Below are 12,783 nucleotides of genomic sequence, written 5' to 3' on the forward strand. Positions count from 1 at the left end.
CCTAGCCCCGCGGACAGATATGAATTGCCCCGTATCGTGCTGCATGCCAATAATGGAGGTCACAGCCGGCCAGCAGCGGAGAACAATGAGGTGGCCTCCGTGCCCCCTTTCCGTGACGGGGCGACGTGGACCACAACTCTGTAAAGTAGTTGCCTTGAACAACGGAGAGGAGACGGGAGGACCGGGGTGTAGCTGGACAATGGCACTAACGAAAGTCACAGAGAGAAGACAGTGTAGTGAATCATGAGGGATGAATGCGGCTGCCAGTGGATATCAGGCTACCGTTTGGCTTGCAGGGCCGAAGGTCTGGAGTGCATCGACAAGCACAATTCAGCTGATGAGGTGCAAACGCGTCGGTCGAAACGTACTGTAGGCAGCAGGGGAGGGATGACAGGGCAGTATTCAGCGGGTCTGGTCGGTGGCCGTGGCAGTACCGAGTAAGGGAGGAGGAATCGGAGGATCTTGGTTGGGTGTGGACATTGGAACCATACGAGTAAAATCAAAGCTTCCAAGCTAACAGAAGGAAGCAAGAGGGAAAGAGGGAAAGATGGGCGACGATTTGGCCCGTGGTGACAGCAATGGTGGCGGCACCAGAACGCGAGGGCGACGCGAAGGCGCAGGCGCAGGCACAGGCACAGGCGTGTAATTTTCACTTTCATTTCATTTCAACCACTTTGACTTTACGCTTCTCACTTTCCACTTCCCACTTCCCACTCTCCAACCTGACCTGCACACCTCCGACGACAGGGGATCGATGGGCGAATTGGCGGATGACGAGGAATGCAATGGGCAGCTGCTAAGTGGAGCAGCCACTGACGAAAAAGTGCCCCCATGATGGACACCAAATGATAATAATGAAACAATATTACGAATGCAAGCACAGCAGCAGAGGATGACGAAGACGGAGCAAGATAATACTCTGGTGACTCGGTGCTAGCCGTTGATGTGTGGTGGACTGGTGGACTGGTGGACTGGTGGTGATGGTGGTTCCGATGCCGCCGCAGCAGCCATGCAACGATGCATTATTAAAAAGAGAATTGCAGGAATGGTCGAAAGGGTCAATAAGTCACGTCACAGGACATGAGGGAGGCGATTGGATTACTCGTACTATGCGAGGGCGTCTGTTAGGGCCCGATGCGAGATGGGATGCTCGTGCTCTTTCTTCTACGCAGTATGCTCCCCATTTTGTCGACCTCGTTGCCACCCCTCTGCCACTCTGACTGTGATTACGAGTGTGAGTTACAGCACCGACAGAGTAGTCGGTTGGGCAAACTGCGGCGATATGCAGTGCATTGACGTGCACGACTCAGTGCAAGTCAGAGATGACTGAGGCACTCAACATGCTGCCACCAACTGCATGCCTCCATGCAACTAGGCGTTATGAGGCACTAGGGGCAACCTGGAGCTTCTCCAGGGACCATGTCGATGATTATTCCTTCACCCAAGATCATCATCCAATAATCCCCCCTTGGTGCGTTCACCATAATTTGACAAGAAAAACCCCGACATAAATCCTCGTCAATCACGACCATCACCACCACCACGACCGGGTACCACTGAGCCGCTCATTGTGTGATCAGCATCCGGAGTCGTAGAACGCCCGTCCGTGGAGGCTGTTATCTCACCCTGTTCTGGTCGTCGAAATTGGTAAACGTTGATCTTGAAGCTGGCGCCGACTTTCTCGCTTCCGTCAGCTTCCTGTCCACTGGGGTTCCAGGATGGAGTCCGGTATCAGCCCTTGGACTTTGCTGCGTCAGGCAAGTCCCAAGTTGCTCGTGGCACGCTTGGCAGCAGTTCCTCGCAATATTCCATGATTGGCTCGCAACCTGGACGCCGCATGGCAAATGCGAAACAGACATGGCTTGGATGACGGCGGCTCAGATGGTTTCGCAGTACCGAGCAGAGCGGAGGGTATCCATCATAACCAGGTTGCCTCTTTGTCACTGCCTTGCTACAGGGAAGTGATGCCAATTACTGCTACTCCATGCGACGAGGACTAGGCCACCACCACCACCACCACCACTTCCGTCCTTTCCAGGTCGCCAGCTCCTACCGGACTTCCCCTGAGAAAGCCACTCTCCTCGTCCTGTCGCTCGTCTACCTATCAATCTCCCAGGGACCTTTGCATGTTCATTCCGGGTACGGAGTAGCAAACTTACATACGCCGCAGCTCTTGCTTGCTCTTTTGTGGGGCATGTCTTTTTGCCCCCTTCCCCCCAAAAAGGCGTAACCCATGTTTCTTCTCGTACATACTTTTGACGTGGTTCTTGATGCCAGGTTCCATCTTTTTTATCTTATCCATGCGCCTCAAAGGCCCTGGTTTCTGACGAAACTCGTACCTGCTGTAACCAGGAGGATTGACTGAATGATTATGCTCCACGCCATTCCGGGAAATCCTGGGAAATCTCGATCAGCCCGGAGGCATTGGAGGTCCAGCTTGGACGGCTTCCTGCCAGCCTCTCCTGCCGTGGGATTTTCCAGCCAATATCCATGTCCTTGACTCCTGCTCGTCCTGCAGGGCCTAGTATCAGCGAACCCTTCCTCACTGAATCCAAGGACCTGACTGTATCCACGACCATTCGAAACAGTGCTAACGGGCGCCCAGGAGTGGTGGTAACGACGCATCAGCAGCACACTCCGAGCGCCTTCCCGTTCGTGGTTCTGATGTGTAGCCGGTGGTTGATGGATTTCCGCGTTCGACCTTTGATACCTCACGGCCGCGGTGGTCCACAAAATGCTTCTCGGCTAGCAATCAACAGATTTTAAAAAAAAAACTCATCATGTTACCTCATTCTTAGTGTTGGTATTCGTGCTGCATACCTTTCCGTGTGATCTACGAGCACACCAAAGATTTGCACATCTCGTTCGCCATCTGACCAGCCCCACTGCAAACATGGCGTTGCTTTTCTCACTCTATGCTGCACGGACACTGCTGTGCCTCTTCCTCCAACCAAGTACCGAGTCATGCCAGCCAAGGCGAGGTCATGTTACCCGTAAAGCATTTTACGGCCAACAGGTGGCTTGATCCAGAAATGTCAAGTGTCTCATTGTTATTATTGCTACGAATGCCTTGTCGTATCAAGCCCCCTCTCGCTTTGGCCTGCCGCTGCATCGGCCCATCGAAAAAATAAAATAAAAAGTGCCACTACTACACAAGGACCTGGCCCAAAACTACTCGAATGGCTATTGTGGTCCTCAAGGCTCCAATCACAGCTGGAATGCCGCAGAAAAGATCGGCTTCCTGAGGAAGACCAGTGTCTCCTTCTTTCTGGTGCCCTATCTCCAAGCTCCACTCGTCAGAGTTCCCAGGATTATTCAGTGTCTGACATGTCTGATGAGTCCTCATCCACGGACGGGGCGTGGCGAGTGGTCTTGGAGGCTTGGAACAGCCTGCCCTTGCACTTAGTCGCAGCTGAAGGGATGCGCAGGTGGAATTTGGAGCATCCCTTCCAAACACTGACTGTGCTTGCACCCCCTTAAACCCGTGAGTTAGTCGTAGTAGTGGGCTCTATCACCACGGGACTCCTTACGGCGTACGGACGACTAAGCCCGGAAAATGCGGTGTTACTCAGGCATAACTTTGTGCCCTGTCTGGCCCGCTGTCCTGCCTACCACTGACACCCAGCTCACCGACGCCGACCGCCCATCCGCCGCTCGTAATCTGCAGTAGCAAGCAACTAGCCAGAGGGAAGCCCTGCTGGACCCTCCTGGGGCCTGCCTAGTCCACAATAATCGAATGACTTTGGAGCCGGCAGCGACACCGCAACGGAAACAACTCTGCGGACCATTGAACTGTGGCCATGGTGCTAGACGACCCTTGGGGGGAAGTAGGTGTGGCAGCCCAGACGATCCTCCAATAATAGGGCCGCCCGGGTACAGCTGCTGTTTGCCTGGGCGCCCACTGTGCGCGCGGTAAGAGACCAGCCGAAAAATCAAAAAGCATGGTGCTTTTGTGGCCCAAGCTGGGGCCTGGTGGCCTCCGGGTTGCTGCCACCCCAACCAGAGATGGGCGCTCTCGAAAGTCTTGTGTGTGAGAAATTCTGGCGAGCCCGAGTGGCTGCATTCGGTCTAGACGTAATTGTTTTCTGTTGGCCTTCCCTGTCTGGCAAAGAGGGACCTCACACTCCGCCAGCCGCAGCCTCCAGACGACACGATGACTTCCCTTGCGAACCCGGGATCCAACCTGAGGGCTTGTCAACTCGCTAAATGTTTCTCACTGACAGGCTCCTTGACTGTGCGACTGACTATTCGACTCCTGGGTCCCAGGCCCCAGGCTCCAGGCTTCCAAACTCAGCTGGCTGCTCTCCCTCCCCAATTCCGTCCAGATCACCACCTGATGAGGCTTCTGAAGGGGGTGGCCCCAACCAACCGCTGCTCACGGCCATCCTTTCGTCCCGTTTAGCGTTCATTTCCTGGATTGCTGCTCATCGCCGACACCCCCAGGCAGCTCAACAGATGCAGCCGCAGTCGCAGCAGCCACGGACCGGCGACTTGCAACGAAAAGTCTTACCCGTCTGCATCCTGGAGCGAGATTATCATTCGACCAAGCCTCCAGTTTCTCAATCAGACACTTCGTTCTCACCTGCACCAACTAGCTCCTTTCCCTTTCCTTTGCTGTGCCCTGCTTTGCCTTGTCTTGCCCTACCAAGTGCCACCTGGCCTAGCCCATTGCAGGACCGGTGTTAATGTTTGTCTGGCAAATGGGAACTCCGTACAAAAGTTATTGGGTTGTCAAATTCGTGGTATGTACCACGGATCAGAATGGGCCTGCGTGTCTCAATTTCACATCGTGCTCTGCTGGAGCTGGCTAGTTTCGTCCTGTAACCGCGTAACCACCACGGAACGTTGCCTCGCCTCGCCTGCTCTGTCAACGCTGTACCCGGAACTGGCGGTGGTATTTCGACCATCATCCGGTGGTTTCGTTGCAATTCGTCACTAGGGCGGTTTTGCATCGACAGCCCCCGAGGCCAAGGCGAATAAGATGATGGTGATGGCAAAGACTACGGCCCCAAACCCTCCTCCACTCATTCGTCCCACTATCCCTGTTCGACCAGCTCCCAAGAAGGTTGGTCCTGACAAGTGGCCCTGTGAATAAAAAACATGATAATAATACCACCCGGAAAGCATGTCACTAGTACCAACCAGTCTTGAACCCTGTTCATCCGGCTGGTACTTGCGGCCCCAAACAATCCACACGGGCACGAAGCAACAACTCGGTGCACTTACACAGCCCAAAAAAAGGCTAAAACTTGGGATCGCTGAGACGCTGATACGATGATGCCGAGCTAAATGCCGTCAGGTCGTCGGCTTGCCCCCTCACAGAGTCACCACTACTCCATCCATGGTGGCCATTTTCGCACCTCTCTCTCAGGGCCATGCCGGCGACTCCTCGCTCGTCACCGTGACATGACCGTGTGCATGACCATGACCATGACCTTGACTGACCTTGATCAAGACCTTGACCTGGACCTTACCTCAACCTGGACCGTTGAACACACTTTCACCACTACCCCCGTTTGCCCGTTTCCCGTTGGCTTTTTCTGGCTCCTCCTTCTCCCCCCCCCATCCCCCATCCATCATCATCCTAGGCCATCCTTCTTTTTCCAAAACATCCCTTCACTCTTTTTGACTGTAACTTGTCCTCCGCCAGCCAGCCCGTCTTAGTCCACTCTGGCAATCGTTGCGCCAGTGTGCTCCTGTCGCTCCATCTTTCTGTCCCTGGTGCTCCGTCCTCATTGGCTCCCGCCGCGCGTACCCAGCCCGCCGTCGTAGCTTCCCCTTCCACTTCTGCGGCTTGCCTGGCCCTTCTGACTACTACTGCTGCTACTGCTGGCTTGCTTGCTGCTCTTCTTTTTCCCACACCCACACCATCCCACCCCCCCTCGCTCTTGCGTCGTCTCCGTCTCCCCTTGCCTGTAACTGGGTTGAGCCGGGCTCGTCAACCTTACGACGGGGAAAGGGGACCCTGACGGTTTTACAGCCGAGCCTCGAACCGCCTTCGATCCAAGACAAGGCCCCGGTGTTCCTGATGAAGTGAGTTACGGCGCATCATGCCTGATGCAGGCTTTGATGGGCGAAAAAAATACCAGATCATCCTTTCCATCGGTCCTAACTGCCTGGTGCCGCCACAAACTCTGCCTGCCGAAGCGTGCGTTGCTCGGCTGACTGCTTTCGTCTCGTGGATTCACTCATTAATCACGGTTCTTGTCATTCTTGATTGCTCCAGTGTATCATCATCCTGTCCCCTCTGATTGAGTTGGGCCGGGCTCGGACTGTCACTGTTTGAAAGGGCGTTGTGTGGGTGAAAGGTCCTCCTGCCTTCTGATGCTGCCAAACATCCAGGACCCACCTCATTCAATAACTTTGCCTTCATTCCAAACCCCCAATTCTGTCAAAGACTCCAAAACATCCAACGTGCCTCCTCGCTTGAATTGGTTCTTGATCCTCGTTCTTGTTGCAATGTTCTCTGTCACCGGAGAACATCACTGTCCTTTCATTGCCTTCACTTAGGCTGAACAAGGCCTCCCTGACCCGTCACTACACGAGCCTCTCCATTTCCAAACCCTCAACGTCGTCCGCGACATGCTCATGCCGCACCCGTCACCTCCAACTCACACGACTACTTAACACCGACAACTTTTCCACCTCGACCTTGTCCCAACATAACCTGCAGCCCATGTCGTCCATGTCTGCCATCTACAGTGTTGTTGGCCCCTCGGATCGGTCGAACTCGACGTTGAACACATCCTATCCAGACGCAGCAGCATATGGGTGCAAAAGGTGGAACAACTCTGAGACCTACTTCAACAGCGGTTTACCTACGCCGCCGGGCTCAAGGGCCATGCCTGGGGTCGTGGTAGGCAACAGCTACGCGGCACTGCCCGCAGCAGCTGCTCCCCAGCAGGACCGCAGTGGTTTGCCAGACGCTGCCAACGCTGTCCGTCAACGCAGAACCCCGTCCGCAATTTCGACGAACCATACATACACTCTGGCTCCGCCCACAAACGGAGGAGGCATGTACAGCCGTCGAGCCCCTGATCAGACCAACGTGAACGCCATTGCACCCCACCTCCAAATACCAGAATCGGTGAACAAGAGCAAAGGGAGTCTGGCCGAGTTTGCTGCAGAAATTGCATGCCTCTTCTGGTTTGAAACAGGGCCAACACTGCAGTACGCAGAGAATCTTCCAGAGGATGCACCAGTCGACAGAGGGTTGCTGCCAGATACCATACCCTCGATTGGGTTCCGAAAATGGGTGACCACAATCATCAGCACCACGCAGGTGGGGAAGAACGTAATCCTACTGGCCTTGTTGTTCATCTATCGGCTCAAAAAATTCAACCCCTCTGTGAGCGGAAAGCGTGGCAGCGAGTTTCGGCTCCTGACGGTTGCCCTCATGCTGGGAAACAAGTTTCTGGACGACAACACATACACGAACAAGACGTGGGCGGAGGTTTCTGGCATATCAGTCACCGAAATTCACATTATGGAGGTTGAATTTTTGAGTAACATGAGGTACGCTCTCTACGCCTCGGCTGAAAAGTGGAGCGAATGGAAGTCCAAATTGGGAAGGTTTGGCGCGTTCTATCAAAAGGCCTCCCAGCTACCCCTGGTGGACGAGAGCAGAGCAAATGGAGTCACTCCTGTCACGCCCATTGCTCAGAGCTTTCCCCAAAAGCTCCCCTCGCCTCCTTCCACTCATCACAGCGCCGGTCCTTATGGTGTCTCGCCGTCTATCAATGGTCACTATCCCATCCTGCCACATCCCTCGTCTGCAGCAACATTTCTTCCGAGCTCACCTCTTCGGCAACAAGTCGGTCTGAGGGGATATCAACAGGAGCGGAAACGCAGTGCCGACTTTTCTTCGGAGCTTCCTCCGGCGAAGAGGCAACAATACTCAGGCCAGCTTTCGGATCATGTTGGAAGCAGGGGAAATTCACTTTCGTACGCTCCTGGCAGCTTAAGGGTTTCTCCTACACATTCCATTAGGAACGCGGATATTGGCGTTCCAGCAACGATGCTGGACATCCCAAGGTTGGACATCCCGAGGCAACCACCCTCGCTACCGCTCTCAAATTCACAGACGACCATGCTACCGATCCAGACGAATAGACCACTGCCAGCCGTCTATCCGGCCGCAACGGGTACCTATTCCCATCCTGTTACGCCAATATCTGCCGTACCACAATCTCTCTTCCAAAATCCCGTTCCAAGCCTGGGCGACGGTTCTCGACCCGTCACGACTCTGCCTTCGGCTCACACCTCTCCGTCTAATGGATACCATACCACTACTCCCACAATGCCGGGACTGTCACCTTCATACTTCTTGACGCATCGTACGTCCCCATATCGACCGGTCCGCCACGTCAACACGCTCTTAATACCTCCGCCATCTGCTGCATTGCAGATGCCAGTCAGAAACATCCCTTCCGATCAGATTCACTACCACCCTCTGAGCAAAGCGATCACCGAACGCCGGACTGGACCGCTTCCCAACTTCCATCCCGATGGCTGGCAGCATAGTAATGTTTCTACGCCCATTACTCAACACCAATACCCATTTTAAGCATTGGTTCCCACCTGCTCTAGATTTCTCTTACCATGAGGGAAACTCATTGCACTCTTCTACATGCATAGCTCGGCGGGCTCTGTTTTGATATTTTGTGCTGAAAGCACTCGGTTTAGCGAAAAAGCATTGCAATGGCGCTGGGATTAGATGGCATTATGGCAACATACGGGGAGGGCTCGGGATACCTTGTCTGAACAAGACAAAACAAGTGTACAGAATTAGTAGATGCAGCATCAACCGGGTCAAGACTTGACTCCCACGATGCTAGAGAGAGAGAGGAGGATAAGGCGAGGGATTGAACAAGTCGATCCCGATCCAAATCCAAAGCTTGATACCCTTTCCAATGTTTTTTTTCCTTCGTACTGATCCTTCTACCATTACCGCGATTCTCGTTACCACTTGTAGCACGCACGCGGGAACTGGTGGGCGGCTGACGAGCTGCGATCAGGTGACGCATGCCAAGCCAATTCCAACATCTCCATACCTGCTCAGTAAATTCCCAGCATAGAGCTCGACACAGCCATCTCGCAGAGATGGTGCCCAACAAAACCTAAGGCGGGCGCAAACGATGCAGTGTCCATGTGAGCAGCCTCTTTGCAAGGATGCGCAAGACACTCTTCCTTGTTTTCATCCATGGGTTCAAAGTAAGTTCAATGCGACGACACAATCTTCTGTCCGGCAGCCAGCCAGGTGTGGGCCTTCGGTGCGGCACCTTTGGATACCCAAGATACTGATTCTGCCCTCTTCAGGGCGGAGATGACACTTTTGCTGTCTTCCCAGAACATCTGCGAGCACTCGTGAGCCATGCCCTTCCGAATATCGATGTTGTCACTGCGACATATCCCAAATTCGAGACCCGCGGCGAGTTGAGAGAGTGTGTGGCACGGTTTAGAGAATGGTATGCGGTGCCAGCATCTGTCTGCTCCGGAGCGCCATGCTAAAAGTTCACAACTGCAGGCTACAAAACAAGGTCATCGACCTGGAGGTCGCTCGCTCGACTCCATCTCCAACTGTGGACCCCTCCGTCCATGTCATACTGGTCGGTCACTCGATGGGGGGCATCGTGGCGGCTGAGACGTACCTGCTCCTCGCCAGTGAGCAACCTATTCCAGCGCGATCTTCCGCCCAAAATCCCGAAAGACCCAACTTCCCTTCCAACACGACCCTGGGTTCGACAACATCGACCTCCCATCCGGCGCCAATACACCATGAGCCAGATTCGACGTCTTACACTTTCATGTTCCCGCACATCCAAGGCGTCCTTGCTTTCGATACGCCTTTCCTCGGGCTGGCCCCGGGGATGGTGGCTCACGGACTCGAGGGGGGCCACAAAGTTGTCGCCAATGCGTACAACACCTACTCGGAAGTTGCTTCCATGTTTGGCTGGGGTTCCAAGTCCGAACCCAACGTCTCATCGACATCCCCCGCCGCCGGCGCGAAATCCATAGGCGCCCTCCCCGCGCCAGCCGCCTCTTCCACACAAGACGCGGCAGCCGCCCCCAAATGGCAGGCTTGGGGGAAATATGCAATGTTTGCTGGTGCTGCTGGCGCCGTGGTTGCCGGGGGTGCCGCGGCCTTGTACTCCCAGCGTGAGAGACTCAGTGCTGGTTGGAAGTGGGCCAGCGACCACCTCTTGTTTGTTGGGGAGCTGTTCAAACCCGAGCACTTGCGTAAGCGGGTCGAATCTCTGGAGCGGGAATGTAAAGAACGAGGAGCTGGATGTGCCAACCTGTACACCAACCTTGGAAAAGGAGCCAGTGGCGGATATGGTATCACGGAGTCTTTGGCAGGTAAGGAGAGGACATTTTGCAATCTGCCTGTGCAGGTCAGCCGCGATCGAAAAGAGGGCAAAGAAGGCACGCGCGAGGGAACTTCAAACGGATTCAAGTGGATCAAAGCTGTTAACGACAAAGCTTCCGACGAGACCACGGCGCATGTGTCCATGTTTATTCCACGGGATAACCCCGGCTTCTACGCGCTCGGGGAACGTGCAAAAGAGTGCATCGCGCGCTGGGTTGATCAGGGCTGGTACCGCGCGAGCAATGGACCGACGTTTCTGAAACCTGAGTTCAATCGCGTAGAATTGGGCGAATCACCGGACGGCGGGTGGGTGAAGCCCGACGCGGATGAAATCAGAGCCCGAGAGAGAGCAAGAGATCGCTATGGCAGTTCTTACAAGGACGCCGACGCCGACGCCGACGTCGGAGGGAATCTAGGTAAGGATTGGGACTCTCTTGAGTTTGACCGTGGTAAGGATGGTGATGACGACTTGGATGGTGAGAACCTCAGGATGAGAGAAGAGGACGAAGAGCTTGAGGGGAGCGTGCTTGTTGAGAAAATGGCCGCCAATGGCGAGGTGCCGCTGCCCAGGTCGAGAGGTAATACTGGAGTATGAGGACTCGACAGAGGAGTTCCTCTATGACTACAGAACCGGCCATCACCAAGAGGAGGCCGGCACAATGAGACAGCCATGAGATGACCTGCACGACACGACACGACACGATGAGCCCAAAGTTGCGATATGTCCCGCGATTTGGATCCGAAAGCACCTCCCATGACTCGGGAGGGACATGCCTTGAAGTATGGGTGGTTCGTCCCGGGCGAACTGGCATCCATCGAGATCGATTTCAACAGATGGCCACGGAACCTGGCGTTTCGCTCTCAGCAAGTAGACTACAGAATAACACGAACACGAGTACTTGATGCGGCCAACGGAACCACCCACGGTTGAACCTCCTTGGCGGCGGCTGTCAGGACTTTATGGGAATCACAACGGCCCTTGTACCTGACCGAACTTGGTACAGAAAACGCATCCTCTGATGGAATGATTAACTTGACTCAACCTGTGTGGGCTGAAATGTGAGCTTGGCATGATCAGAACATTGTCCGACGGAAAGGAAAGTATTTGTCAGAGCCAGCGAGTGTCAGGCGGGAATCTGCCTGTGTTGTGTGCCATGAGCTCCTCAATCTTGGTGTGTGGCTCGTTGTTATGTTGCCAGGCACTTCTCTCCCTTCCCTGCTACTCTGTCATTCACATATTTCAGCCTGTTCCACTCTGCTCCTCGGCGCCTCTCTTCTCGGGCAACCTCTTCATACCGTCATCAACCATGCCTTCACAACCCGTGACCTTGCCCGCCGCGTTCTCCACCGTGCCCAACAGCGATGACTGGGTGGGTTGGCCTTGGGAGGAGTCGGATTGGGCTTTGGCGTCCTTCATCTCTTGCACTGCTTCGGCTTTTGTCTGCGCCCCCGATTCGTATCCCACGGCGGAGGAGACGGCGCCTTGGACGTACTGGTTTTCAGGTCAGAACGGCGGAATCAGTGTTGTGCGGCGGATGGGTGGACGGTACTTGCCTTGACGTGGCCGCCGAGCATTGAGGGCTGGGACTCTGACGAACGCTGGTCTGATGACATTGTGATGGGGATTCTTTTATTTCTGCACGTTGACTGATCGATCGAAATGTGTGACTAAGTTGGAAAAGAAAACGACGCTGAGAACACACCCAAATGTTCGTTTCGTTTAAGAGTTCAAATCGAAAAGGTATCTCAATTCAATCACTCAATCAATGAATTAGTCGTGCTTTGTCTCACCTCTTCATATGAACTGCACCCATAGTGCTTCGATTCAATGACGCCCATGCCAAGCCAGTCACGGTCGAGGATGATGTCATGGCGATTAATTATTTACGCCGCCGACGGCACGTGACGGGGGTCTTTCCAGCTTCCATACATACTAGGTACAGTACGAGGTAATTACAGGACCTCATCCTAGGTACATGTCTCGTCGGCCCTGGTTGCTCCATCCTCCATATCCGACGGATTAGTTCACTTCCAGCTTCCTTGAGCCTCGTCCTAACTGTTATTATTGTTCTTGTTACTCCATTCAGCCTTAGGGTGAACATGGACTGTGTCCCCAATAATTGCCGAGGTTGTTCTCCCCTAGCCTATCTTGTTACCTCGTCCCTTACCACCCAACCCCCGAACCTCACCTATACGCGAACTTGGCTGGTTGTTACGCATCTCGTGGTCGTAAAGACCCTCGGGCTTTTTTTCTTTTTGTTGTTGTGCTGTTATTATCCCTTTCTCTCTCTCTCGTGATTTTTTGGGGGAAATAAAGCCTCCCATAGATCCATCTGTGATCAAACGTCAATATCACTTGATAGCTTAAAGTCCAATGGCGGTTCTTCAGGGAGCCAGGGGGTGATTGATCGATC

The 12,783-nt window shown here is 54.2% G+C and overlaps 3 protein-coding genes across 3 annotated transcripts; 2 read left to right on the forward strand and 1 right to left on the reverse strand.

Moving 5' to 3' along the window:
- Positions 1-6,685: 6,685 nt before the first annotated feature.
- On the forward strand, positions 6,686-8,566 carry AYL99_02332 (hypothetical protein; the record flags this gene model as incomplete). Its single annotated transcript, XM_018833848.1, has 1 exon — positions 6,686-8,566. The coding sequence occupies one exon, from the start codon at positions 6,686-6,688 to the stop codon at positions 8,564-8,566; it is 1,881 nt and encodes a 626-aa protein (XP_018696472.1).
- A 605-nt stretch (positions 8,567-9,171) lies between these two features.
- On the forward strand, positions 9,172-10,964 carry AYL99_02333 (hypothetical protein; the record flags this gene model as incomplete). Its single annotated transcript, XM_018833849.1, has 3 exons — positions 9,172-9,213; positions 9,319-9,467; positions 9,527-10,964. The coding sequence occupies 3 exons, from the start codon at positions 9,172-9,174 to the stop codon at positions 10,962-10,964; spliced, it is 1,629 nt and encodes a 542-aa protein (XP_018696473.1).
- Positions 10,965-11,609: 645 nt separating this feature from the next.
- AYL99_02334 (hypothetical protein) lies at positions 11,610-11,983 on the reverse strand (the record flags this gene model as incomplete). The annotated part of the gene is made up of 2 exons (XM_018833850.1): positions 11,610-11,861; positions 11,915-11,983. 2 exons carry the CDS (start codon positions 11,981-11,983, stop codon positions 11,610-11,612), a joined length of 321 nt encoding a protein of 106 aa, XP_018696474.1.
- Positions 11,984-12,783: the final 800 nt, after the last annotated feature.

Source organism: Fonsecaea erecta (assembly GCF_001651985.1).
Source record: "Fonsecaea erecta strain CBS 125763 chromosome Unknown Scaff2, whole genome shotgun sequence".
In the NCBI taxonomy this organism is placed as follows: Eukaryota; Fungi; Ascomycota; class Eurotiomycetes; order Chaetothyriales; family Herpotrichiellaceae; genus Fonsecaea; species Fonsecaea erecta.